Below are 26,412 nucleotides of genomic sequence, written 5' to 3' on the forward strand. Positions count from 1 at the left end.
TGGCAGGGTAAGTATTGCAGAGTATTGGCAGGGTAAGTATTGCAGGGTATTGGCAGGGTAAGTATTGCAGAGTATTGGCAGGGTAAGTATTGCAGAGTATTGGCAGGGTATGTATTGCAGGGTATTGGCAGGGTAAGTATTGCAGGGTATTTCCAGGGTATGTATTGGCAGGGTATGTATTGCAGGGTATCGGCAGGGTATGTATTGCAGGGTATTGGCAGGGTATGTATTGCAGAGTATTGGCAGGGTATGTATTGCAGAGTTTTGGCAGGGTATTGCTGGGATGGCTGTGGCTGCCATCCGATTTCTCTCCTCCACTGTACAGATCGGGGAGAGAGGAACCTGCGTCATCATGACACCGGTTTGTTTACAGGTGATCGCTCCATCACGGAGCGATCACATTGTAAATGCCGACGGATGTACCAAGATGGCTGCCACTCCAGAACTAGGCTGAAGCCGTGGCCTTTCCTAAGGCCGAGACCGCGGAGGGCTCCGTGGATCGTGGCGTGTGCCGATCCGAGCGGGGTGACCCATTCGGATCGCAGAATGGTGCCGATCCATTGCACCCCTAATGTATATATATATATATATATATATATATATATATATATTTATTCATTAAAGTGTATTTTCCCCCAAAAAATGTGTTTGAAAAAATTGCCATTTTATTCTCTAGAGACTCTGCTAAAAAATATATATAATGTTTCAGAGTTTTAAGTAATTTTCTACCAAAAAATACAGATTTTTACATGTAAACAACAAATGTCAGAAAAGGGCTGGGTCCTTATGTACTAAGAACACTAAAAAGAAGCAATACATTTGTAGCGCCCATAACCCTTTGTAGGGCGGCCTTAACTTATTGGGCTTACTGGTTACCTCCACTTGGCTTGTTCTTCCACGTCTAGGGGTTCCCAGGGTTAATACTCAACAACTTGGATGCTGACACCAATAAAGTCCTTTTGAAAGGTTTTATTTTGCAGGGGTAACATCCAACAACACAGTCCTGTAAAGGAACAGAGGGCGAGGGTGAAGAACTCAGGCACCTTGAACTGCAGACGCAACAAAGTCTCTAGTACCACCCAGAGAGTAGCCACTCGCAGCTGGGCGCTTCAAGGCTGAACAAATCTCTAGCCAGAGATTATGGCAGTCAGCACTTTGACTCAGAACTTGTAAAATCTCTGACTTTGAACAAGTTGTAACTGAAAGTGAACAGGAACCTTTTTCCTCAGTACCTGGAACGTTCTCTGTCTCCTTGATAGTACTGGAAAAAACGTGGATTCGTCAATGTCCTTCCCAATTCAGTAACCAGGCACTTCTTAGGATGCCAGCTTATTAGCCCTCCTCCAAAGAGTCCTCCCCAGGTCACTTTCACGAGCTGTGGTGCCCCTCCAACCTGAGAGCACAGCCGGACACCTTGCCGGATCTCTACCCCAGACCAGGCAGGTCTACTGGGGATAACCAACAGAAGCATGTTGCGGGATGTCGAACACCCCGTGACCGGGACCCCTCGTGGGGCTACCCCGGTCCAGGAAACAAGAACAGACCGCCCTGGCCTCACGAACTCCTACTGAACATGTGACTTCAACATCTTAAGTACCCCTTCCCAGTCTCCTCAGCGGGGCCCGGAACACTTACTGATTGGTTCCGAGAAGGCTGATACCCAAACCGTCCAACCAGGCCTGGTTCTGGCTTGTCATGTGCACCTCACTGTACACATGACCAAGCAGGACTTCTACCACAGCCCAGCCAAACTGATGTCAAAGTTAACCTACATAATTAACCCTCAGAACCCCACTACTGTTCTGAGGCAAAAACGAAATTTACACATGAATGACACTTTGTCCAAAATGTCATCCGCTACACATTCAAATACCCAATCAGTGGAACGTTAATTAATAGCAGGAAGGTTCTTTGGTTTATGTAGGTTTCCAAGCAGGCAATGAAGGAATTTTCTTTAATTCTGCCAAGATAAAGCGTTCCTTTCTGCTGTTGCAGTGCTTCATCTCTCAGAGGCTGATACCAAGTTAAATTCAATCTGAATACAGATGTGCATTGATTTGTGCCTTTTATATTTGACTGTTGTCAACCAATCTCATCATCAATCTATTTAATTATAACTCATTTTTAAAATTATTGGCAGTTGAACTTTCATATACTTGAATTTTGTTTATATAACCTGCTTTTTTATTTTTATTTTCTTTACAGAAATAAATTTAATATTCCATGACCTATATTGCTATCACACTTATATAGTGTCTCCACCATCACCACAGAATCCAAAGCAAAGGGAGAAAGATGAGTATATGGCTGAGAAAATTGTCAAACCTCTTGAATCAAATGGATTTAAATGTTACTATGGTTCCAGAGACATATATGGTGGTGAACATGTTATATCAGCCTTTAGTAAACCAATTACGATAATCCCAACAACTATTGTACCAGTTTATAAGGACAGGATTTTTTCCGCATTTCGGAACCTACTACTCAGAGTGGATTATTTGGATAGAATTGTGTTTCTGATGTTTGATTCAACGCCGGTTGAGCCTCCAGCTGTTGCTAAGAACAGTTACTCGATTGCAGTCAGCGACCCCTACCTGCTACCAAAGCTGATACAAACAATTACAATAAAGACACAGAAGCTACCAATACATGTCAGGAAAAGTAAATTTGAACGGAGTGACCCAGGTAATGATATGTTCATCGCATATTTTGAAGGAAGTGATTGATTAAATGGGTCTATAAAGTGACACAATGGCAGAAAAAATTAGGGAAATTTGATTGAGTCTAGTGCCTAGAGCTTTTGGGGAGCTCTCAATGGCATTAATACCCCGTCCTTAGAAAATATTTTGGCCCAAATATCAAGCTGCACTCATCGCATATTAAAATGACATGGTAGTCTGAGAGGCCAATTTAGCATGCCCTAAGCACACTAAAATTGTTTATTTTTGATGGTGAAAAGGACATGTCCTTGCCTCCCTCTGAGATACATACACAGGCTGAATTTTTCAGTTCAGTCATGACTTACTTACTTACTTACTACTAGTGGGTCTTAATCTCAATTTGGTCAGAGATTAAATTTCAATGTACTGGCTGGCCCTAGATCGAAGGAAGCGCCAAAGGGGCACAGCTAACAATTTAAAGATACAGGTCAGGTAAGGCTCATGGTTATGGTTAAAATTTAGGAGGCTAAGCAATTAACTTTTAGAATTAAGTTTTGTTTTAAGGATCTATTTTGTAAGTTATGGTTAGGGCTAGGTTTAAAGGTAAGTCTCCCTTTTCAGTGTTATATTATCTCTAGCCAAATTATGTTTTATAGTTTTGGATTGAGTATGAAACGATTAAAACTCTCACCAGATTATTTTTTGCCATTTGTTTATCACCGGGGAAACTTTTATTACTTCCTGTCTCTGAAGTTCAGTTGAGTTCAGTGTAAGGACATTTTATCCAAAGTCTGCACACCTAGAGAAATGTAAGAGTATCTTTCATTTTTTCATTCTACATTATATGCCTATCCAGTCCAAGTAGAGAACAATGACAGAAAAGTAGTAATTTGTGTTTGTAGAAAAGCCTTTAGTTTCAAATGACCTATCTTGGTGAGCTTTATTCAATGACTACTTACTGCCCCTGTATTCAGTTGATAACCTGCATTGAAGGGATTAGTTTATGTTTTCTTTCAGGTGCATTTTGCTTGTATTTATAGCAGAACTAAATGTTCTCAATCAACATTAACCATTTTTAATCCTTATGCTGCCAGCCTTGTTTTTCTTTTTGGTCTTACATGAGCTAAAATAGCTAAGTGATAAGGCATTACTCAGAGGGGGTGCCCAATGGCACACAGTTTTAAAACCTTTAGTCAAAATGTAAGCATAAATATCATCATCATTCAAAATAGAAATGTGCCGTTCCATTCTCCTCCTAATCTTTCTGAATTTGAGACTATATGGAGTAGAGAATACAGGGACCCCTACAGCCGCCTGTCTTCTCTTTTGTCTTGTAATAGGGCACTCATATGAATTGTATCCACAGTATCTGCTGCCCTATAAACCATGTCTCTACTGTACCCACTTGGAAAGAACCTGTCGCTCATATCCTTTTTTTTTTTCAAAATCTACATCCTCGCTACATATTCTCCTTAGCTGTATAAACTGTCCCATTGGTATGCCTCAAATGATATGACGGGGATGTCCAGTTTCAGCATGGACAAGTGTATTTCCTGACAGGGGTTTCCTATACAAGCTAGATATAATCCTGCCATCTCTACCTGAGAGAGAGACATCCAAGAAAGGGAATGATTCACTGCTCATCTGTCCAGTGAACCGCAGCGGTCCGTTCTCCGAAGGGAGGGGTCATGCTCTGCTTCAGTATGTCACAGTACATGTTGGCATTCATGGTTCCCTCAATGAACTGTAGCTCCCCAGTTCCGGCAGCCCCAGACCATGACACTCCCACCACCATGCTTGACTGTAGGCAAGACACACTTGTCTTTGTACCCCTCACCTGGTTGTTGGCACATACGCTTGACACCATCTGAACCAAATACATTTATCTTGGTTTTATCAGACCACAGGACATGGTTCCAGTAATCCATGTCCTTAGTCTGCTTGTCTTCAGCAAACCGTTTGCAGGTTTTCTTGTGCATCATCTTTAGAAGAGGCTTTCTTCTGGCTTTCTTCTGGGATGACAGCCATGCAGATCAGTTTGATGCAGAGTGCAGCGTATGGTCTGAGCACTAATAGGCTGACTCCCCACCCCTTGTTCTGCAGCAACGCTGGCAGCACTCATATGTCTATTTATTAAAGACAACCTCTGGATTTGATGCTGAGCTCTCAACTTCTTTGGTAGACCATGGTGAGGCCTGTTTCTATTGGGAACCTGTCCTGTTAAACTTCTGTATTGTCTTGGCCACAGTGCTGCAGCTCAGTTTCAGGGTCCTGGCATTCTTCTTATAGCCTAGACCAGTGATGGCGAACCTTGGCACCCCAGATGTTTTGGAACTACATTTCCCATGATGCTCATGCACTCTGCGGTGTAGTTGAGCATCATGGGAAATGTAGTTCCAAAACATCTGGGGTGCCAAGGTTCGCCATCACTGGCCTAGACCATGTTTATGTACAGCAAAAATTATTTTTATCAGATTCTCAGAGAGTTCTTTGCCGTGAGGTGCCATGTTGAACTTCCAGTAACCAGTATGAGAGATTGAGAGTGACAATACCAAATTTAACACACCTGTTCCCCTTTCACACCTGGGACCTTGCAATACTAAAGAGCGAGGGAGATAGATAATTGTGGCGAATTTGGACATTTTCACTTAGAGTTGTACTTACTTTTGTTGCCAGCGGTTTAGACATTAATGGCTGTGTGTTGAGTTATTTTGAGGGGACAGCAAATTTACACTGTTATACAAGCTATACCCTCACTATTTTGCATTGTAGCAAAGTGTAATTTCTTCAGTGTTGTCACATGAAAAGATATAATAAAATATTTACAAAAATGTGAGGGGTGTACTGACTTTTGTGAGATACTGTACATTCGTTTGTACATATATTCTCCACAATTTTGCATACGTTTTAAATTTTTAAATATCTATGTTTTTTTGTTCACTTTCAAGTTTATGTTTATTTTTTGTGTTGTCACTTACCATACCATGAGCTCCATTTCTGTGCATAGGGACACTTGAGTGCTGATTGGTACTTTTGTGTATGCTTACTGTACATGTGTGAAGCTCGAGATAATGGTTGCAAAATTGTGCACACCTGTTTCACCATTCAATATTATTATATATATAGAGTGTGCAGACTGCATTGCTTTGTGGTATTGATAAAGCTTGAATTATCATGTGAAACGTGCCTACCTATTTTGTCCTTCCCCTGCCTTATTAGCACTGGTTGTTTTATGGATTTTGTAAAGGAATAAAGCTGTTTTTGCAAGCATTGGGCGTGCAGCCATCCTATCTTTTGTGTTCTATTTTTAGCTGCTGGCTTTTATTTATTTTTAAAAAAGGGACTGAAGTTCCTCTTTAATTATGCTTGCAAATTAGTGAATGGTATGGGCAATTGTTAAAGTGGGGTACCCCCTAAAAAAAAAAATTAAAAGTCAGCAGCTACAAATACTGCAGCTGCTGGCTTTTAATAATCAGACACTTACCTGCCCCAGGGTCCAGCGATGCGGGGGAACGAAGCCCCCCCCTCGCTCCCCGCTCCGCTCGCGGCGCCGTCATGCATACTGTGGGCACCCGGCTGTGGCTTCACAGCCGGGCACCCACTGCGCATGCGCGAGCGGCGCAGGGCGCCGTGATATGCCGTACAGTCACCTGGGACACATGACAGGTCCCAGGTGAATGTGCGGCGCGAGGGGAAGTGATGTCACCAGCCCGGGCAATGAAGAAGGCAGATTACGAGGGACCCCCTAGCAACCGGTATTTAGAGGTGAGTAAAAAAATTTTTTTTTGCCAATTATTTTTTTTTTTGTTTTTTTTACGAATTTTAAGCAGCTTTTAATTTTTTGGTGGCAACGCCACTTTAACTTAGTACCAACTTTAACACCCTTCATATTGTTTTAACATAACATTATCAAACAAATATAATGTATATCTATTAATTTAAAGTATAACTAGAGCAAAACTTTTTTAACATTTGTTTAGAGTGGCTATGGGTTAGAACCTATGTCAGCTTTTTATTTCTGCTGATTCACTCTTTTTATTTGTCCTGATCACTAATATCACAAGGAATAAAAGTGAGAGTAAATCTACAATTTTGAGTTGCCAGCAGAACAGGGATAGAAGGGAAATATTCCAATGATCCAGGGATAACTGTATAAGAGGGGATTTCCCTCACATTGGAAAGATATCCCACCACTTCTTCCTGAGTCCACAGAATAGAAAGTGAAGGCAAATCTCCTTAAAGCAGGACTACATTGCATTTGAGCACCACAAGCGCTATTTATTTAATTTTTAATATAAAACAAATATATCCATCCATCCATGTCTCCATGCTTCATTTTGCTGAAAAATCACTTTGAAAAAGAAACCCTCTGGCTATGGCCATCTTAAGTAAGGGCAGATGATTTATCTATCATTTACTTCCTGGAATCCATCTGCCCTTAGCTCAGCCATGCAGGCAGGAGGGTGTACTTAGCTGACAGAGCCCCTCCTCCCCTACTGAAGACTCCTGGGATATATGACATTATTTGCCTGGGCATTGAAACTGGGAAGTAACTGAAGAAAATAGTTTAAAACAAATAAATATAATATACTTTCCTATCTATTTACTAATGCTAGCATACAAGTTTAAAATGCTAAAATTAACATAAGGATTTAAAATAGTCAATGTTGATCGAGAGAGTGAAGTTCCACTTTAATGAGACACAGCTATACTCTAACCACTAAGTGCCATTTGTTAATTTATTTGTAGCAATGGCTTAAATGGGAATATTTAATATTTTCTTAAATATAATGAGATATATAAATATTTGGTGTACATGGACTGAACTTTTTATTAAAAGTTGTGATAATTTTGTTACGAATCATAGCTTTTTGTAATATCATCAGGAGGATTTAATAGCTACAGTACTACACTGGTACCGTTTTCTTTTGTGTTTCTGTTTCAGAATCAACTGTATCATCAACTTCATGTGAGTTTTACAGAAACAGTAAGTGATAATAAAATGTACTCTATTCATTAAAAAAAAGAAAAAAAAAGAAAAAAAGAAAGGGATATTTGCAGAGTTTTTCAAATAGTTACCAATCAGAATTCTTGTTTACTTATTTTAATATGAAATGTGAAAACTGGTTGACTGCTATTGGCAATAACTCATGTCTTTTCTCAGATTTTAATGAATCAAGCGACTCTTATGATTTTTCCACAACTAGGCCTAATTGGTTGAAATGTGTTATAGGGCACAGTCCTTAGGTCAGAACTGCTACTGTGGTTATCTGTGTAATAAACTTGTATCATAGTGAGAGCATTGGTGTGCTGCAGGAATTCTTTCCCTTAGGCCTCATGCACACTGGACTTTTTTTACAGTGGCTGTTTTTGGCTTCAGACGTTTTTTCTTTAGCAGCCAATAAACTACCCAGCATGTTATCTTATGTGACCATGCACATATAGGCTATTATCAGCGGTTTTTGGCAGGGGCATTTTCTGTCTGGAAAGACTTCCCAGAACTAGTGGCTTTTGAGAGGAGTTTTTCAGCTGTAAAACAGCTCTAACTCTGAAAATAGCTTAAAACAACTAAAAACCGCCAAAAAACACTGAAAAACTATTTAGCGTTTATCAGCGTTTGCAAGCCATAGAATATAGATTTGCTACAAAAAGCAAAAAAAAAAAAAACGCTACAGCTAAAAAACGCTAAACAACGCTAGTGCAAAAATGCTGAAAAACTCACTCTACAGCTTCAGCTTTCTACAGCTAGCGACACTGGCTTTTTTATAATGTTTAGTATGCCTTAGGCCCTAAAGCGAAGCTCCACCCAAAAGGAGAAGTTCCACTTTAAGCACTCCTCCCCCCCCCCAATATGCCACATTTGGCATGTGATTTTTTTTGTACCTAATTTTGACAGGTACTTGCTCCCACTTCAACTCAAACCACCTAGGCAGCTCGACAGACGTTCTCTCCCCCTCCCTCCTTGCAATCTTCTGGGACATGTCACAGGTCCCAGAAGATTTCCGGACCAATTGGGGGGTGCTGCATGACTCTCGCATGTGCAGTGGGCATCCAGACGTGAAGCTGCAAGCTGTCACAGCCAGGTGCCCACACTTGCAATCCTGGCGCAGCGGAGAGGCGAGGGAGAGAAGCAAGGGTTTGGGTGGCCGCATCGCTGGACTCTGGGACAGGTAAGTGTGTGTTTATTAAAATTCAGCAGCTACACTTTTTATAGCTTCTGAATTTTAATAAACACAAAAATGAGTGGAACTCCACTTTAAGTATCTCTTGAGCATGGATGGCTCGGTTGGCCTCCAGCACCCAGGGTACTTAGGGAAAGTTCATCTTGGAACCAGAATTCTTGCTTAGTTATTATATATTATGAAAGGTGAAAACTGATTAACTTCTATTAGCACCAACTCATGTCTTTTGTGCTCACTTTCTTTTGTACAATTTTAGTGAATCAGCAATTATATTTTTGGTATAATTATTCTTAATAACTCGCTTATGAAAGTAAAAGAATTGAGTGTCTCTTCTGATTTCTACCTTACAGTTCAATTTCGGAGATCAGATACCTCTAGAATATCTTTCCGAATAAAACATTTACCTGTCTCTGAAGGTATTAAACTTTTTTTTTTTTTTACATCATAAATTTATAATGGTTTTAGAAACATGTGGTATTCAGGGGTTCTGTTCTTACGTGCAGCTAAATATAAATAAATATTAGGACTAGGCTAATGTGACATTGTGTCTACGTAAAAGGTTAATGCTGTGAGGGCTATGCTATCTACTATACTGGTCCCCCTATAGGTTGCCTAACTTCATGAGGTAGTTTCACAATGTTCACTAATTTGCTTTATGTTATTTCATTTTTGACATTGTGAGAATAAAAAAAAAACATACCAGACACTTTGTACCCAAGTGCCACTTTTAGTAATGCATAATATACCACCCACTATTCCCAGAAGTGTTTGCCAAGTTGCCAAGCCTCTTCTATCTGCTCAGACCCATCTTCTGTATGTATTGATAGGGATATCAGTATGACGTATGTGCATTATGACTATGAGGGATCTTTCTTGAGTAACTACAGACATACCCCACTTTTAAGTACACAATGGGGTTTATTTACTAAAGCTGAAACGTGCAAAATCAGGCTTACTTCTGCATAGAAACCAATGAGCTTAAACCCTAGCTTGTTCAATCAAGCTTTGGTAATAAAACCTGGAAGCTCATTGGTTTCTATGCAGAAGTGAGCCTTCTGGCGCGGGGTTCCGCTTAAAATCCTTACCAGACCTGAAGGATCTGGTATGGATTTTGAGGGGGACCCCCACGCCATTTTTTGTTTAAATTGTGGAGTGGGGTTCCCCTTAATATCCATACCAGACCTAAATTTGGGGGGACCCCCACGCAATTTTCTTTTTACATTTTGGCTCAAGGTTCCCCTTAATATTCATACCAGACCCAAAGGGCCTGGTAATGGACTGTGGGGGAATCCCATGCCATTTTTTTCAATTACTTTTATGTGTATTGCCGGGACTGACAATTCATTATAGCCGCGAGTACTTTTAAATTACTTTTTTCCTTTAGAAATGTCATTTTGCTCTCAGACTGTTCTAACCATGGGAAACATGCGCCACTTTACAGGCATACTATAGACACCCCCAGGTATGAAATTTAAAGGAATATTTCACTTTTATTTTTTCACTTTAAGCATTATTAAAATCACTGCTCCCAAAAGAATGGCCGTTTTTAAAACTTTTTTTGCATTGATACATGTCCCCTGGGGCAGGACCCAGGTCCCCAAACACTTTTTATGACAATACCATGCATATAAGCCTTTAAAATGAGCACTTTAGATTTCTGACAGACTTTTAAAGGGTGTTCCGTGACTTTCGAATTTGCTGCGAACACCCCAAATTGTTCGCTATTTGGCGAACAGGCAAACACCCGATGTATATATATATATATATATATATATATATATATATATATATATATATATATATATATATATATATATATAGGGATATAGCGAAATAGGGAGAAATATATAAACAAAAAGAGAGGCTTAGTGGCGGCTGGTTGTTTTTTTTCACCTCCCCCATTGGAATCCATGCGTCTAGCTCCCTGCTCATAGATCAGGGGACAGACACATGGATGGGGGGTGTGGCCGTGCGCCCTAATGGACCAGCCCCCAGTGCACACACTATCCAATCCTGAAAAAAAAACGGTTCTAGCAACATACATTAAGTAAAAAACATACAAATGCCATGCGTTTAAGTGTATACATATGTGAAATCTCACCTAAACTTAAATTATGCATAACGCTACACAATTTATGTTTAGATGAGATTTCACATATATATATACAGATAAATGTATGAGATTTGTATGTTTTTTGTTATAACGCGTGTTGCTAAAAATGGAGATAAATGTAGAAAGATATGTATGGGGGGGTGAGAAATAGAGAGAGGAGGAAAGAGAAGTACGGAGAGTGAGAGATATAGAGAGAGAGAGAGAGGAGGTATGGATATAAAGAAGAAATAGTTTTGATCTCCAGTATATATAGACACATGTATACTGGGACTGTTTTTCTACTTGGTCCGTTTTTCTTAAATTTCATGCAACTTCCTATTATTATTCTTGTTATAATCAGAGCTTTGTGAGACAAAATATCTGCGTCTCCCCAGGTTCTCCCTCCCCCAGTCACAGCAGTGTGGAAATCACAGGGTGGAGGAGATAGCTGAGCAGAATAAAAAAATGCTTGTCCACGTGCCAGCCCCTCTTATACAGGCACAAGCGCAATGATTCATGGGACTTGTAGTTTCTTATTAGCTCAGTGAACTACAATCCCAGAAGGCATTGCCAGAAGGAAGTAAGAAGCAGAAGAGAAGCTTTCAGTACATTTTTTAAAATGACTCACAAAAATGGTGTAGCACTAACCCCCTAAGGAGCTGCTGGTTATTTTTGGGCTTACCGTTACCTTCCGCTTCTTCTTGTTGCACGTCTAGGGGATGTCCCGTGGTAGATGACCCAGTAACTTGAGACTGACAATAGATCCAGTTGAATGGATTTTATTTGCAAAACTTCAACCATTGAAAAGTCTTTTAACTTGGGATCAGAGGGTTTGGAAGGAATTCAGGTACTCTCAATGTCAAAGTCTATAAACGTTAAGGAACTTGCTTACTTTGACTACATCCAGAGAATAGCCATTCGCAGCTGGATGAACACTCAGGTTGGACAGTCCCTCTCTCACAAGGCCTAGCAGCCAACAAGGTGCTTACTCAGGAACAAAGTCTTTGTCACAGACGTTGTTACAGCACATGTAGGAAACTAAGCTGTAGAACACTTGTAGTATACCTGGATCTTTCAGCCTACTTGGCGATATCCACAAGACTGGATTCTCTTGGTTACTTCAGCCCTTCCAGGCTCTTGTTAAGAAAACCAAACTCACACGTGGTGTTCTTCTAAAGAGTCCTCCCCTGGAATGCTCGAAGTCCAATGGGTCTCTCCCGGACAGGAGACGGCACCCATCCACCTCAGAATCCTTCCTTTGTTTCCATGCCTTGGGCTAGCCAGCCCCGAGGCATTAAAGCCGAGTGGAACTGCACCCCAGGCCATAGCCTTCCTGGGGGCTGGTCAGGAGGACCAGGACCATGTAATCAGCACAGCATACTGGACCGGAACCCCCGAACCATGTGATGTCCGCATCCTAAATACCCTCTCCCAGAGGGCACAGCGAGAGGGCCACTCCCACTGACCTGACTCCGAAAGAGAGTAACTTAAGTGCCTGACCAGGCCAAAGTTCCACGCCTGCCACCAGAGGCAGTCCCCCCCCTGCGGCCAGGCTGAACATCTCACAGTCCAGTCAGACTGACACAGAAGTCAAATTTAGACAAATAGACTCAAACCAAACTGTAGTTTGGGTAAAGTTTTCATTTTGAAAAACATAGTGTGTGCTCTTCAGGAGCCCACTGCTACAATGGGATATGTAGAACTCAGGGGTGAGTACTTTTTACAAAAAAAAATATTATGCACAATAAGATTGTCATCAATGTTAGGCATTATTTATGAAGGAATTAGATTTTTAGTGCAGAAGGTGAACTTATGCTTTAACATTTGAATGAATAGAAAAATTGACTTATTTTTGTTTTAATTACCTTTGTAGGAAGTGCTGCTTCTGCCGACATACCAAGATCAGGTAAGTGCTTAGTAGGTAATATAAACCAACATGGCTAGTTATAAAAGCCTTTTCAAGCAACCTGTACTTGAGGCCAAAAGATGACGTGTCATGTAAATGAAACCAATGCCAATGTATTTGTGCATTTATTTAGATCGGAATTTGTTACTTCAAAGCACCAACATCACGGCATCACCTCATGACCTCCTCAGTTTTTGCCACAGCTCTAATGTAATCATGAGGCAAGGTGCTGCAAAAAACTTAGCAAGAACAATCCGTGAGGACATTGCAAACTTTTCAAAGAATGACAATTTGGAGGAATTTGAAAATCAAATTAGGCATCTCAGGCAAAAACACAATACAATGGAACTTGAAAAATTATACTTCTGGATTTCAGCTGCTATATTTTACAAAATTTACAAAGGTCCTGATGGTAACTTGAAGATGCACATGAAATTGTTGACATTATCAAGGTGCAAGGCCAGCAAAAATCGATTTGAGCAGATTTGCCAAGAAACCTACCACAAACTTACTGCTTCTTTGCATGCTAAAATGAAGATATGGCCAAATAAACTGGATAGCAATGATCAGTATGTCAAGAAATTTGATAACTGCCTTTCAATGATAGATCCTAAATTGTCTGAAAAGGTGACAACACCACCAGTTGCTCTCACCAAAATTCTGAGTAATCTGCCATGGGATATTAAGCACATCTTTATAGTCGCCATTTGCGAAAAGGTATGCAATGTAAATATATAAAATACATTTACATTTTTAAAAGGCAAAATCTATATATTAGACAATAAACTGGATAAGAATCATTAATATGCCAAGAAATATTAAGATTTATTTTCAATGGTATATTCTAATTTACCTGAAACCATACCTGATACTTTAGCCTTATGTACCGTATTTATACGTTCATTTAAGTTAAAATGTATGTGTTTCTTATAGCTCTTTCAAAAGAAATACACAGATTCAAGTGTGCTCCTTTTCTCTCAAATTTGTAACTCCATCGGGAAAAAGCACTGGACAATGTTTATCGATGTTATCGAAAGAGTGACAGAGTATATGCTTGGCACCTACACAAAAGGTAACACTCTTTCCAATAACTTCAGTGATTATATAAGGCATTTTGATAACACAAAAAATCTCCACAAATACAGTACCGTGCAAGTGTTAGGTAGGTATGAAGAAACTCCTGTATGGTCTTGGCTGTGTTCTTAGGATCGTTGTCATCTTGGAAGGGGAACCTTTGGCCCAGTCTGATATCCAAAGTGCTGATATCTCTGTACTTTGCTCCATTCCGCTTTCCCTCAACCCTGACCAGTCTCCCAGTCCCTGCTGCTGAAAAACAGCCCTGCAGCATGATGCTGCCACCACTACACTTCACTGTTGGGATGGTTTCCTTGAGACATAATGTTTAGAATTGAGAAACAGTTTCATTTTGGTTTCATCAGACCAGAAAATCTTGTTCCTCACAGTCTGAGAGTCCTTCAGGTTTTTTTTTGAAAACTCCAAGCGGGCTTTCATGTATTTTGCACTAAGGAGAGTCTTCCATCTAGACACTCTACCATAAAGCCCAAAGTGGGCTGCAAGGCTGCTTGTCCTTCTGAAACTTTGTCCAATCACCACATAGCACACCATCTCTGGAGCCCAGTCAGATTGACCATCGGGTACTTGATCACCTCTCTTAATAAGGTGGGTGGAGGGCACCAGAGCACAGCGGAAGGGGGGGGGGGGCTCTCCTGCCACCAATAAAAGTGATCTTGCAGCAAATCCGCTGCAGGGATCACTTTTATCTGAAAGTGGACCACCTGATGAAGAAATGGATAAAGGGGTTATGACAGCTAGCTGCTGCCATAACACCTATAGCCCTCTTCAAAGTACTGACATATAATGACGATGAGCAGTCCGTAAGTGGTTAAAAGAGGTATGGACTCCAGAGAGGTATGGACTCCAGAGAGGTATGGACTCCAGAGAGGTATGGACTCCAGTTCAGTTTTTGGTACAAGTTCTCAAAAACTGTTAAGAGGCATGGAGTGAGCTCAGCTATGAGGAGAGATTAGAGGAACTGAATCTATTCTCTCTTGAGAAGAGTAGATTAGGGGGGATATGATCAACATGTATAAATACATAAGTGGTCCATAAAGTGAACTTGGTGTTGAGTTATTCACATTAAGATCATCACAGAGGACAAGGGGGCAGTCTTTGCATCTAGAGGAAAAAAAAAATCATCACCAAATATGGAAAGGTTTCTTCACAGTAAGAGCTGTAAAAATAAGGAATAGACTCCCTCCATGAACCATGAATTCCAACATGTACTGTGACATACTGAAGCAGAGCATTATCCCTTCCCTTTGGAGACTGGGCCGCAGGGCAGTATTCCAACATGATAATGACCCAAAACACACCTCCAAGGTGACCACTGACTTGCTAAAAAAGGTGAGGGTAAAGCATGTCTCCAGACCTAAACCTGATTGAGCATCTGTGGGGCACCCTCAAATGGAAGGTGTGGGAGCACAAGGTCTCTAACATCCACTAACTCTGTGATGTCATCATAGAGGAGTGGAAGAGGACTCCAGGTGCAACCTGTGAAGCTCTGGTGAACTCCATGCCCAAGAGGGTTAAGGCAGGGCTGGAAAATAATGGTGGCCACACACAATATTGACACTTTGGCCCCAATTTGGGGGAATGGGAAAATGGCTAATTGGGCCGAATTTATACAATTTCACTTAGGGGTGTACTCACTTTTGTTGCCAGCAGTTTAGACATTAATGGCTGCATGTTGAGTTATTTTGAGGGGATAGAAGATTTACACTGTTATACAAGCTGTACACTCACTACTTTACATTCTAGCCAAGTGTAATTTCTTCAGTGTTGTCACATGAAAACATATAAAATATTTACAAAAATGTGAGGGGTGTACTCACTTTTGGGAGATACAGTATATGGGGTTGTATGATAATTTTTTTTGGTTGAACTAGATGGACTCTAACTACGTAACTATGTAAATATGCATTGTCAGCTGGGAGACCTTTTATAGAGAGGTGTGTGCCTTTCCAAATAATTTCCAATCAATTTAATTTACCACAGGTGGGCTCCAATCAAGATGTAGAAACATCAAAGCAATGGGAGGCACCTGAGTTAAATTTCAGTTGTTGCAAAGGTCAGGGCTGTCTTTAAAGCAGGGCAAAAGGGGCAGCTGGCCTGGGCCCTGTCATTATTGTGGGGCCCAGAGCAGCTGCCTCATACTTGCCAACTAACCCAGCTTAAATTTCCTTCTCCCTTGAAGTTTTAGTCCCTTGATGCTACTAATGCTGCCCAGCTCTGCCCTATTGTTGTGTACAGATGACTCACCTGCAGACCCTGTGTTTACATGTAAATAACTGGCATTCATATGTAAATAGCTGCATCCGGCAGCATAGATATGTAAATAAAGGCGGCATTCATATGTATATCATGCCCCCTGCAGTGAGGAGATGTTGTGCTGTTACCTCTAGCAACCAATCAGTGATCAGTATTACTGTACAGTAATCTCTAGCAACCAATCAACAAGCATAAATCATGTGCTGTAACATCTAGCAACTAATCAGTGAGCCGTAATGCGTTCTGTAACCTCTAGCAACCAGTCAGTGAGTGGTAATGATACACTGTAACCCCTGGCAACCAATCACAATCGCTGCCTGATCTGATACAGTAAACTGATTTTAAGTCTAGCTGCTATTTATTATATGTCTCAGAGCAGGTGGAGAGCGAAATTGTATGGGGGGGGGGGCCCAAGAAAACTTTTGCCCAGGGTCCAATCAATATTAAAGACGGCCCTGGCAAAGGTACAGCGGAGGGGGAAGAGATCGGTGTCAGCAGCGCTGTGGGCTGCATCTGCAGCGCCCACGTCATTGCTCACCGAAAATTAACCCCTCAATTCCCTGCCAATACTCTGCAATACCCTGCCAATACTCTGCAATACCCTGTCAATACTCTGAAATACTCTGCCATACCCTGCCAATACTCTACAATGCCCTGCCAATACTCTGCAATACCCGCCAACACTGCAATACTCGCCAATACTCTGCAATACCCTGGCAATACTCTGCAATACCCGCCAATACTCTGCAATACCCTGCCAATACTCTGCAATACCCAATACCCTGCCAATACTCTGCAATACCCTGCCAATACCCTGCCATACTCTGCAATACTCTGCCATACCCTGCCAATACTCTGCAATACCCTGCCAATTCTCTGCCATACCCTGCCAATACCCTGCCAATACTCTGCCATACCCTGCCAATACCCTGCCAATACTCTGCAATACCCAATACCCTGCCAATACTCTGAAATACCCTGCCAATGCTCTGCCAATACCCTGCCATTTATTTTTTATTTGTATTTCAGGCTTTCCAGCCTAGAGGTGAGATGTGGGGTCTTATTGACCCCATATCTCACTGTAAAGAGGACCTGTCATGCCTATTCCTATTACAAGGGCCATTCCTTGTAATAGGAATAAAAGTGATCAAAAAATGTATTTTTGGGGAAAAAAATGTCAAACTAAAATAAATAAAGTAAAATAAACAATAAAAGAGAATAAAAAATGTAAAACGCCCCTGTCCCCACGTGCTCGCATGCAGAAGCAAACGCATACGTAAGTCCCACCCACATATGAAAACGGTGTTCAAACCACACATGTGAGGTATTGCTGCGAATGTTAGAGCGAGAGCAATAATTTTGGCCCTAGACCTCCTCTGTAACTCAAAACATGTAAGTAGTGACGTTTGGCGCTATTCCACGAGCGTGTGCAATTTTGAAAGGTGACATGTTAGGTATCTATTTACTCAGCATAACTTCATCTTTCACATTATGCAAAAACATTGGGCTAACTTTACTGTTTTGTTTTAAGCACAAAACTGTTTTTTTTTTAAACGTGTTTGATAAAAAGTTGCAACGACCACCATTGTATTCTCTAGGGTCTTTGCTAAAAAAACATATATAATGTTTTGGGGTTCTATGCAATTTTCTAGCAAATAAATTATGATTTTTACATGTAGGGGAGAAATGTCAGAATTGGCCTGGGTGCTCCAGAAAGCCTGATGGTGCTCCCTGCATGTTGGGCCTCTGTATGTGGCCACGCTGTGTAAAAGTCTCACACATGTAGTATCGCCATACTCAGGAGTAATAGCAGAATGTGTTTTAGGGTGTAATTTGTGGTATGCATATGCTGTGTGTGAGAAATAACCTGATAATATTACAATTTTGTGAAAAAAAAAGGAAAAAAAAATCTTGATTTTGCAAAGAATTGTAGGAAGAAATGACAACTTCAAAAAGCTCACCATGCCTCTTACTAAATACCTTGGAATGTCTTCTTTCCAAAAAGGGGTCATTTGGGGGGTATTTGTACTTTTCTGGCATGTTAGGGTCTCAAGAAATGAGATAGGCCGTCAGTCCTTCGGGTGTGATCAATTTTAAGATATTGGCACCATAGCTTGTGGACTCTATAACTTTTACAAAAACCAAATAATATCCACCAATTTGTACTTATTTTTTACCAAAGATATGTGGTAGTATAAATTTTGGCCAAAATTTATGAAGAAAAATTACTAATCTGCTAAATTTTTTAACAGAAATGAAGAAAAATTAATTTTTTTACAGAATTTTCGTTTTTTTCTTTTATAGCACAAAAATTAAAAAACCCAGCAGAGATTAAATACCACCAAAAGAAATCTCTATTTGTGTGAAAAAAAGGACAGAAATTTCATATGGGTACAGTGTTGCATGACTGAGTAATTGTCATTCAAAATGGGAGAGCACCGAAAGCTGAAATTTGGTCTGGTTATTAAGGGTGTTTAAGTGCCCAGTGGTCAAGTGGTTAATAGAGCAGGTGCTCTATTCCATACCAGCAAGTCACAGTTTTGTAACCAGATTCCTGATGTTGGCTACTAATGGATAAATAAAATGAAAGCATAAGTATTTTGGTTCTGTCTTTAGCCGCGAGCGGTAGATGAAAATGTTGTACTAAATATGGAAGTGGGGACTGGGATAATTCAAGAAGTAGTCATTTATAAGTGATTGACAGTGAATGCCTTGTTGGTCCCACTGAGTTGCATTCTTTTTCAAATCAGAGGATGATCAACCAAATAGGCACTAGAGAGGGTTTTAGGAAAATGTGACAGTTGACAGTTGTAGTGGGCCCAGTGGACGGAAGTGACATTTATTCAGGCATTAACCAGGTTGAATATCCAATAAAATGAGGTATCCGCTATTTGTTCTTGGCATATAAAATGGCAGACAATCTTTTGTGCAGATTTCCCAATATGGAAAGAGGGAGGGAGGGTTGGAGAAATTTTATGGGTATTAAACTCTTATATGTACTGCAATCATAAACAAGATCAAACTGAACGTTTGGAGTTGCTAAAGGCTTATCATCCACTAAATGCTGATACAGAAGATCTCTATTGTAAGAAAAGATAATGGATGTGGCTGTCATTATACCATTACCTACCACTTCAATAGGTTCAGATGCTAACAAAGCTCATGATAGGAATGGCACTCACCATCAAACAAAATCCAGAAACGTTATTTTTTGTTGTCTATTAGATTAAGGAAAAAGTATTTTGGTGTTCAAATTACTACAGATTACCTGATTGCAAAGAAAGTTCTTAATCTTAAAGGTCTTAAAGTGTAACTCCAGTGAACATGTACGGTTTCTTTGTTTTGGAAGAGTAGGGAGGAATTAACATTTCTATCTGATATTTTCTTCTGCCTGTGATCCCTTTGGGGAGGTTTTTCCCTTTCTTAATGTCTGACAGGAAGGTACAGACAATAAACATATTGGAGTTAATTCACTAAAGGCAAATAGACTGACTCTGCAAATGCAGTTGTTCCAGAGCGTAATAAATTAAGTAGAGCTTCACTCTGCAAAGAATACCAAATCACGTGCAAGGAAAATAAGAAACAAAATTTTTTGCTTGCACATGATTGGATGATGGAAGTCACAGAGCTTCTACTCATTTTTCTAAGCTCTGGAGCAACTGTTCTTGTAGAGTGAAACTGCACTTTACAAAGTACACAGTCTATTTGCTTTTACTAAATCAACCCAAGCGTCTCTTCCAAAAATGTGTTTTTTAAATTGTCTCTGTTGGAGAGATTTCCCATTACTTTCTGTCCTTCTAATAAATAAAAACAAACAAAAAAACACCAAAAAAGGTTCTAATCCTCTCCTGTTCTATCCGAAGCAAAATAAAAAGATTCAACGAGAGTTGTGCTTTAAATTAAAACAAAACAAATAAATACTATAGCACTTGTGTTGTCTAAATGCAGATGACATTTGATTTCATGTAATTATTATATGTTTAGGATTTACATTTTTTACCACATAGCTTACTGTTTAAAAGTTAGTATTTATTAACATGTCTTTTTATCTCTAAATAGAGCCACTGTCGGCTTGCTTGCAAATTCTTACGAACATTGTTGAGTGGAGTTTAAAAAAACGAAGAAGAAAAGATGACAAACTTAACTTTGTTGTGAAACAAATTATTAGCAAACTTGTTTATCACCCTGTAGACAAAGTCAGAAATTATGTTGTGTCCTTACTATTTGGAGAAGATTCCAATCCAGTAGACATTTCCCAACTGGGCAGCTGCTATATCAAAGTAAGTGAAGACTTAGTAGAGAGCTGCATTCGGGAACATCTACTTTACAGTTTTCCTGCGTTAACAGTTCGTGAACAAATGCCCGTTGACTCTCCACATATTTGATTCTCTGCTCTACATATTTAGGCAAAGAACATTAAATGATATTCTAAATACAAACTCCACAGATGCAGCTTATCAAAGGTTCCAGGAAATGTTAACAGCAATCAAAACATGTCAAGGCCAAGACAACATTGTAGCACTGAGGAATGCCCCATCAAATGGTGTCTTGCCATTTTGTGTAGTTGAACATGGTAAATCTTTGTTGTCATTCTTGCATGAAAAAGAAAATCAGCTCAGCTGGATACAAATGATAGATATACTTATCGACATTACCAAGGCCATTCATCACTGCCATAAAAACAATATAATCCTTCGAGTGATCACTCCAGCTAGCTTTGTAATTCTCCCCAGAGGAAATGGATCTTTGCAGACCAAGTTGGCAAGCTTCCAGTATGCAAAATGTCTTTTTAATGAAGAACCCAACAATGACGTAGTGGAGTACATTGATGACATAAATTTCCTTTGTGTTCAAGGTAAGCAAGGAGTAAATGGGAACAAATTAACCAATGTAACAAACAATGTTAGAAAATGCAATGGTACGTTTTTGTGAAATAATCAATAGTGGCATTTAGCAATGTGTATCCACAGCATTAAGGAATTTGTATATATAGCAGGAACATGGGCCCCAAATGGGTGGGGTCCTATTGTGGCACTTATTGCACACTTTAGGGATTCAATTCAGGAAATGCTCTGCACTGCGGCACTGTCCTTTCAGCTGAAACTGTTACTACTGGCTCAGCCTCACTGAATGGGTCACTCTTGATGAGCAAGGCTGGTTACACTCAACAGTGAATTTGAAATTTGAATTTGTTACTGCTCGGCAATGAAGAGATTGTAAGCAGTGTTTCCAAGATGGAGCCTATTAAGCAGAGTGCATTATCTTTTATTTCTGTTACATGTATAATGATATGGATAGTGTTGTTGAAGTTAAGGTCAAAATGATTGCTGCATGTCAAGAGATAAAGATCTGGGAGTATATTTCACTTTAAGTGGATACTAGTAATGTGCAATGATGTATAGAGAACGGGAAGCTGCATAGAATACCAGCTTCTGCTGTACAGTTTATTTTACCTACATGTAGGAGAAGGTGTAAATGATCATGTACTTCTAGTTTGAGCCAGGTTGCCCACATGCAGAGCATTGTTCTGCATGATAGTAAATTTGAACGTTACCCCACAACTTTAGTTTAAAGCCTAACTCCACATTCTATGTCCCTTTAAACAGGTTTTTGAGTCAAACTGGTCCAAGTGACCTTTTTACTGTGCTTCCTGGGCACACTGTGCAACCAATCAAAGGAAGCTTTGTATTCATTCATAGAATACAATGATTCCTGTCAATGGCTGAGAAGTTCTCAGCTTGACACGATTTTGTTCTGGGAGTGGTACAGGAAGTTCCAGTTCCACTGCCAGAAGACAGCACTGTATACTATGTAGCTGAGGCTACAAACATATAACGCAGCGTGCCCAGCAAGTGTACCAGCTTGGCCCAAACTAACTATTTAAAGGGACATTAAACATAGAGTTAGGCTTTAATTGTGCCTGCCACTTATTTAGAATGTAGATGTACTTTTCTACTCCAACTCATTGTAGTACACAGGAAGTACTCCATGCTTCAGGGAGGGAGGTTGCATAGCAAATAATGATAGGTAGGAGGCAGAAATTGCTTAGACATGTTCTTAAAGTCTTATAGTCTGGTAATAAAAAATGATAAAAAAAGTAAAAAGTGTGTATACCCCTTAAATACAACATACAAAAATTACACTCATACTTCTGCTTTTTCTTCATGTACCACTTAAAAAAATTCTCTCAAGGGGGCCAGGGGGTAATTTATCTCCTTCAGTGTCCATGTGGCTTGCAGTATGTGGGGTTTACCACAAGGGCACTGAATGTAAGAATTGATGAACATCTTGTTAATATCTGTAAGGGATAGACTTTCCAAGCATTACTGGTTAAACTGGGGGAGTAACCTCTGCAGAACAATTTCATGGAGAATTGATCCCAGGACATTCAGCCCATGGGGCTTGAATGTTTACTGGGACATAAACTGTTTCATCAATTACAGTGGAGTCCTCAGTACTTTATTATTCCATTTTTTTAATTTTTATTTTTCATTCTCAATTTTTATTCCTTTTTTCTTATATGATTCAGTACATTCAGGTTTTTTTTGTAGATGTTCCGTTTTTAATTTATTATAATGTGTATTTTTTTTTTTACATACTTGATAGTGGCGGCATATGTATCGCTTTTTATATGTACTGATTTTCATGGACAAATAGCAATATTGTTACAATAAAATAGTTCCATACTGTGTACATATATTTCTGTTCTTATTACAGGTGATAGAACAGAGGTTATTGCAGCTTATTTTAGCCCTCCTGAGACTCTGCGTGACAAAACATTTTCCAAGTACTCAGAAGCATGGATGCTTGCTGCAACATTTTTATCCATCCTTTTATATGGAAAGAGCCCTTTCCAAGAGCTGGCTCATCTTAGCGTGATCCAATTTGTCAAAGAGGTGAATTTAACACTTCTAAAGTACAGACTGCTATATTTTATTATATAACATACATACATATATATATATATATATATATATATATATATATATATATATATATATATATATATATATATATATATATATATATATACACACACACACACACACACACACATACAGTATACAGTATTGTGCAAAAGTTTTAGGCAGGGGAGAATGCTTTCAAAAATATATTTTAATTGTTTATTTTTATAAATTTAAAAAATGCTAAGTTTCGTGAACAGAAGAAAAATCTAAATCAAATCAATATTTGGTGTGACTACCTTTTGGCTTCAAACCATCAATTCTTACACACTTTGTGCACTAATGCCGCGTACACGCGATCGAATTGTCCGGTGGACTTGGTCTGCTGGACCACAGTACACTGGACAATTCGATCGTGTGTGGGCTCCAGTGGACTTTTTCATCGTAAAATCCGGTGGACTTAGAAAGTAGTTTTGACTGCCGGACTTGGCTTTCAGCGGACAATCCGTTCGTCAGTGTGGTAGTCCGGCGGACTAGGAATGATGCATGCTCTGAAGCAAGTACGAGAAGGAAGCTATTGGCTACTGGCTATTGAACTTCCTTTTTCTAGTCCCGTCGCACGTGTTGTACGTCATCGCGTTAGAAATCGCCGGACTTTCGGAGTGTCCGTGTGTGGCCAAGTCCGTTCGTTATAAAGTCCGGCGGATTGTTTGCTGGATTGTTTGCTGGACCAAGTCCGCCGGACAATTCAATCGTGTGTACCTGGCATTACACAAAGTCAGGTATTTCGTAGGATTAGAGTCAGGCGTATGATTAACCAATTATACTAAGCAGTTGCCAATGATCATCAATTTCATATCTAGGTTGAAAAACAGTAATTAACTGAAACAGAAACAGTTGTGTAGGAGGTTTATAATTGGATGAGGAACAGCCAAACTCTTCCACTAAGGTGAGATTGTGGAAGAGAATTTCATGTCACATTTTATACACAATGGAAAGACTGAGCACAGCGACAAGACATAAGGTACTTATATTGCATAAGCAAGGTCTTTCCCAGGCAAAGATTTCAAAGCAGACTGGGGTGTGCAGTTCAAGGTCTTTTGAAGAAGCCCAAAGAAACAGGCAACTTTGAGGACCGTAGATGCAGAGGTCAGCTAAGGAAATGTAATGCAGCAGATGAGACACATCATACTTACTTCTTATGGACAAACATAGCGGGCTTGGGAGCGAGCATGCACGAGTGCCTCCCATAGCAAGTGACTTGCTATGGGGCACTCTGAGAAGAGGAGGAGCTAGGAGTGCCGGTGGGGACCCGAGAAGGGGAGAATTGGAGTTGCTCTGTGTAGGACCATTGCACAGAGCAGGTAGGTATGTTTGTTATTAAAAAAATAAAAATAACCTTTGATATCACTTTAACCACTTGACCTCCAGAAGATTTACCTGCATTTTTTTTGCGATATGACACTGCATTACTTTAACTAATACTAATACAGTGATCAGTGCTAAAAATATGCACTGTCGCTGTATTAAGGATACTGGCTGGGAAGGGGTTAAACATCTAGGGTGATTAAAGTGTTAGATGAGTGCCTAACCAGTGTTTGTGTTTACTATGTTTGCTTCTTTTACTAGGGGAAGATATTGATTCTAGTCCTTGCTTTGGAACAAATAATCCATGCCTACCACCCCCACCCCCTGCCCCTTGTTTACACAGGCAGATCCCCGTTTTGTGTAGTTCACTGGCGACTGGTGGGTGTCAGAGAACATGGAGTGCCCGACAATTGCTGATCGGCTTCTGCTGTGCATTTTCACAGCAGAAGTGGCCCGCCAGCGGAGCGCATATGCCCCCTGCAGGCAGACGTCCAGAATCACGTGTATATATGTAATCCGGCGCACAGCTGCTGCCCTGTAGCAGTAAAACTGCCATAGGACAGTCACTAAGTGGTTCATTTACAGAATTTTTTCACACTTGCCTAAGACTTTTGCATATTAGTGTGCATTCTGAACTGATTTTCACATTTATACACTAAAAAAATGTACCATCATTATTTCAAAAAAGAATGTCAATGATTAAAAAGCATGAGCTCATACAGTTTTTAGACTCCATCAAACCCTCAGGAAGTGGATGCAGATAACCAAGCTCTTTTTCTCTGAAAAAACTAAGATTCACTTTCATCTTTAAGAGGCAGATTTTTCTTTCATGCTGATTGCCCCTCTATCCAGGGGGTGTTCCCACTGCTCAGAGCTGTAGTTTAATCTCTGCTTACTTTTTGCCCCCATCTCCCCATCAATATAATAAACCTTTTACAATAAAACCCTATCCTTTTCATTGAATACTTTCCTTTAGACCAAGTAATGTAAACACAGGGTCTCTGTACTTCTCTATACAATGCAGGCAGATCATATCTGGTGGGAGGGGCTAACAATGTGCTGTACATGTGCTTCTTGAAAACATCACAGCACCTTCCCCTAAGGCCCTTTTCACAATGGTGCGGGAGCGGTGTCATCGGTAAAACAGCGCTACTTTTAGCACCGCTTTACCGTCATTTTAGCGGCAGTATTGGGCCGCTAGCGGGCAGTTTTAGCCCCTGCTAGTGGCCAAAAAAGGGTTAAAACCACCGCAAAGCGCTGCTGCAGTATACCCGCTCTGCCCCATTGATTTCAATGGGCATTACCGAAGATGGAGCGGTGTATATACACCGCTCCTTCACCGCTCCAAAGATGCTGCTAGCAGGACTTTTTTTACTGTCCTGCCAGCGCACCGCCCTCAGGGATTTCAAATTGGAGACACAGCAGAGGCTATTTAAAGGTGATTTGCGGGCTCTATTTTTTGGCTGTAGCGCCTACAAAGCACCCCAGTGTGAAAGGGGTCTTAGTACTCCTCTCAAGACTCAAAGCCTTCAGCCCTGATGAAAGCAGGGTCTGGCATTTGGGAGGAATTATGCAAATATCAAAATGCCTTCATGTGCAGGTATCAGTCTGGAGGAATGAGCACTGCTAATCACATTGTATTTACATGCAAACTGCCCTGGGTGATGTCCACTTGTGATGCTGAGTCTTCATGATTGAAAACACTGCAATCCAAATAATAAAAAGGGTGGACCAGGGACACTAAAGCTGGAGAAGAAAGAGCTAGATGTTGTTCAGCCAGGAAATGAGGTGGGCTTTATCTGACTTGCTGCAGATTTCAATGCACACCGTGAGAAGCTTGTGGTGTTCAGTGAAATCAGAATAAACAATTTAAAGCGGGAGTCCACCGGGACTCCGCGTTTTTTTTTTTTTTTAAAAGCCAGCAGCTACAAATACTGCAGCTGCTGACTTT

General features: G+C 40.2%; 2 protein-coding genes across 5 annotated transcripts in view; both read left to right on the forward strand.

Moving 5' to 3' along the window:
• Positions 1 to 20,574, forward strand: part of LOC143930230 (uncharacterized) — a 33,678-nt gene extending 13,104 nt beyond the window's left edge. For 3 of the 4 annotated variants that reach the window (XM_077454365.1, XM_077454366.1, XM_077454368.1), the window contains 7 exons: positions 2,206 to 2,685; positions 7,606 to 7,647; positions 9,193 to 9,258; positions 12,808 to 12,840; positions 12,974 to 13,557; positions 13,774 to 13,912; positions 20,248 to 20,574. In XM_077454365.1, coding sequence (XP_077310491.1) covers positions 2,206 to 2,685; positions 7,606 to 7,647; positions 9,193 to 9,258; positions 12,808 to 12,840; positions 12,974 to 13,557; positions 13,774 to 13,912; positions 20,248 to 20,573 — 1,670 coding nt within the window. In that variant the 3' untranslated portion in view covers position 20,574. The remainder of the gene's footprint in view (positions 1 to 2,205; positions 2,686 to 7,605; positions 7,648 to 9,192; positions 9,259 to 12,807; positions 12,841 to 12,973; positions 13,558 to 13,773; positions 13,913 to 20,247) is intronic. The other variant, XM_077454367.1, reaches the window with a different exon arrangement.
• The window catches only part of LOC143930229 (uncharacterized), a 44,762-nt gene continuing 38,923 nt past the window's right edge, over positions 20,574 to 26,412 (forward strand). The window contains exons 1-2 of the mRNA XM_077454364.1: positions 20,574 to 21,043; positions 22,906 to 23,084. Coding sequence (XP_077310490.1) covers positions 20,662 to 21,043; positions 22,906 to 23,084 — 561 coding nt within the window. The 5' untranslated portion in view covers positions 20,574 to 20,661. The remainder of the gene's footprint in view (positions 21,044 to 22,905; positions 23,085 to 26,412) is intronic.

This window comes from Lithobates pipiens, unplaced genomic scaffold (assembly GCF_037356315.1).
Source record: "Lithobates pipiens isolate NorthernLeopardFrog02 unplaced genomic scaffold, aLitPip1_a1.2 Scaffold_25, whole genome shotgun sequence".
NCBI classification, from domain to species: domain Eukaryota; kingdom Metazoa; phylum Chordata; class Amphibia; order Anura; family Ranidae; genus Lithobates; species Lithobates pipiens.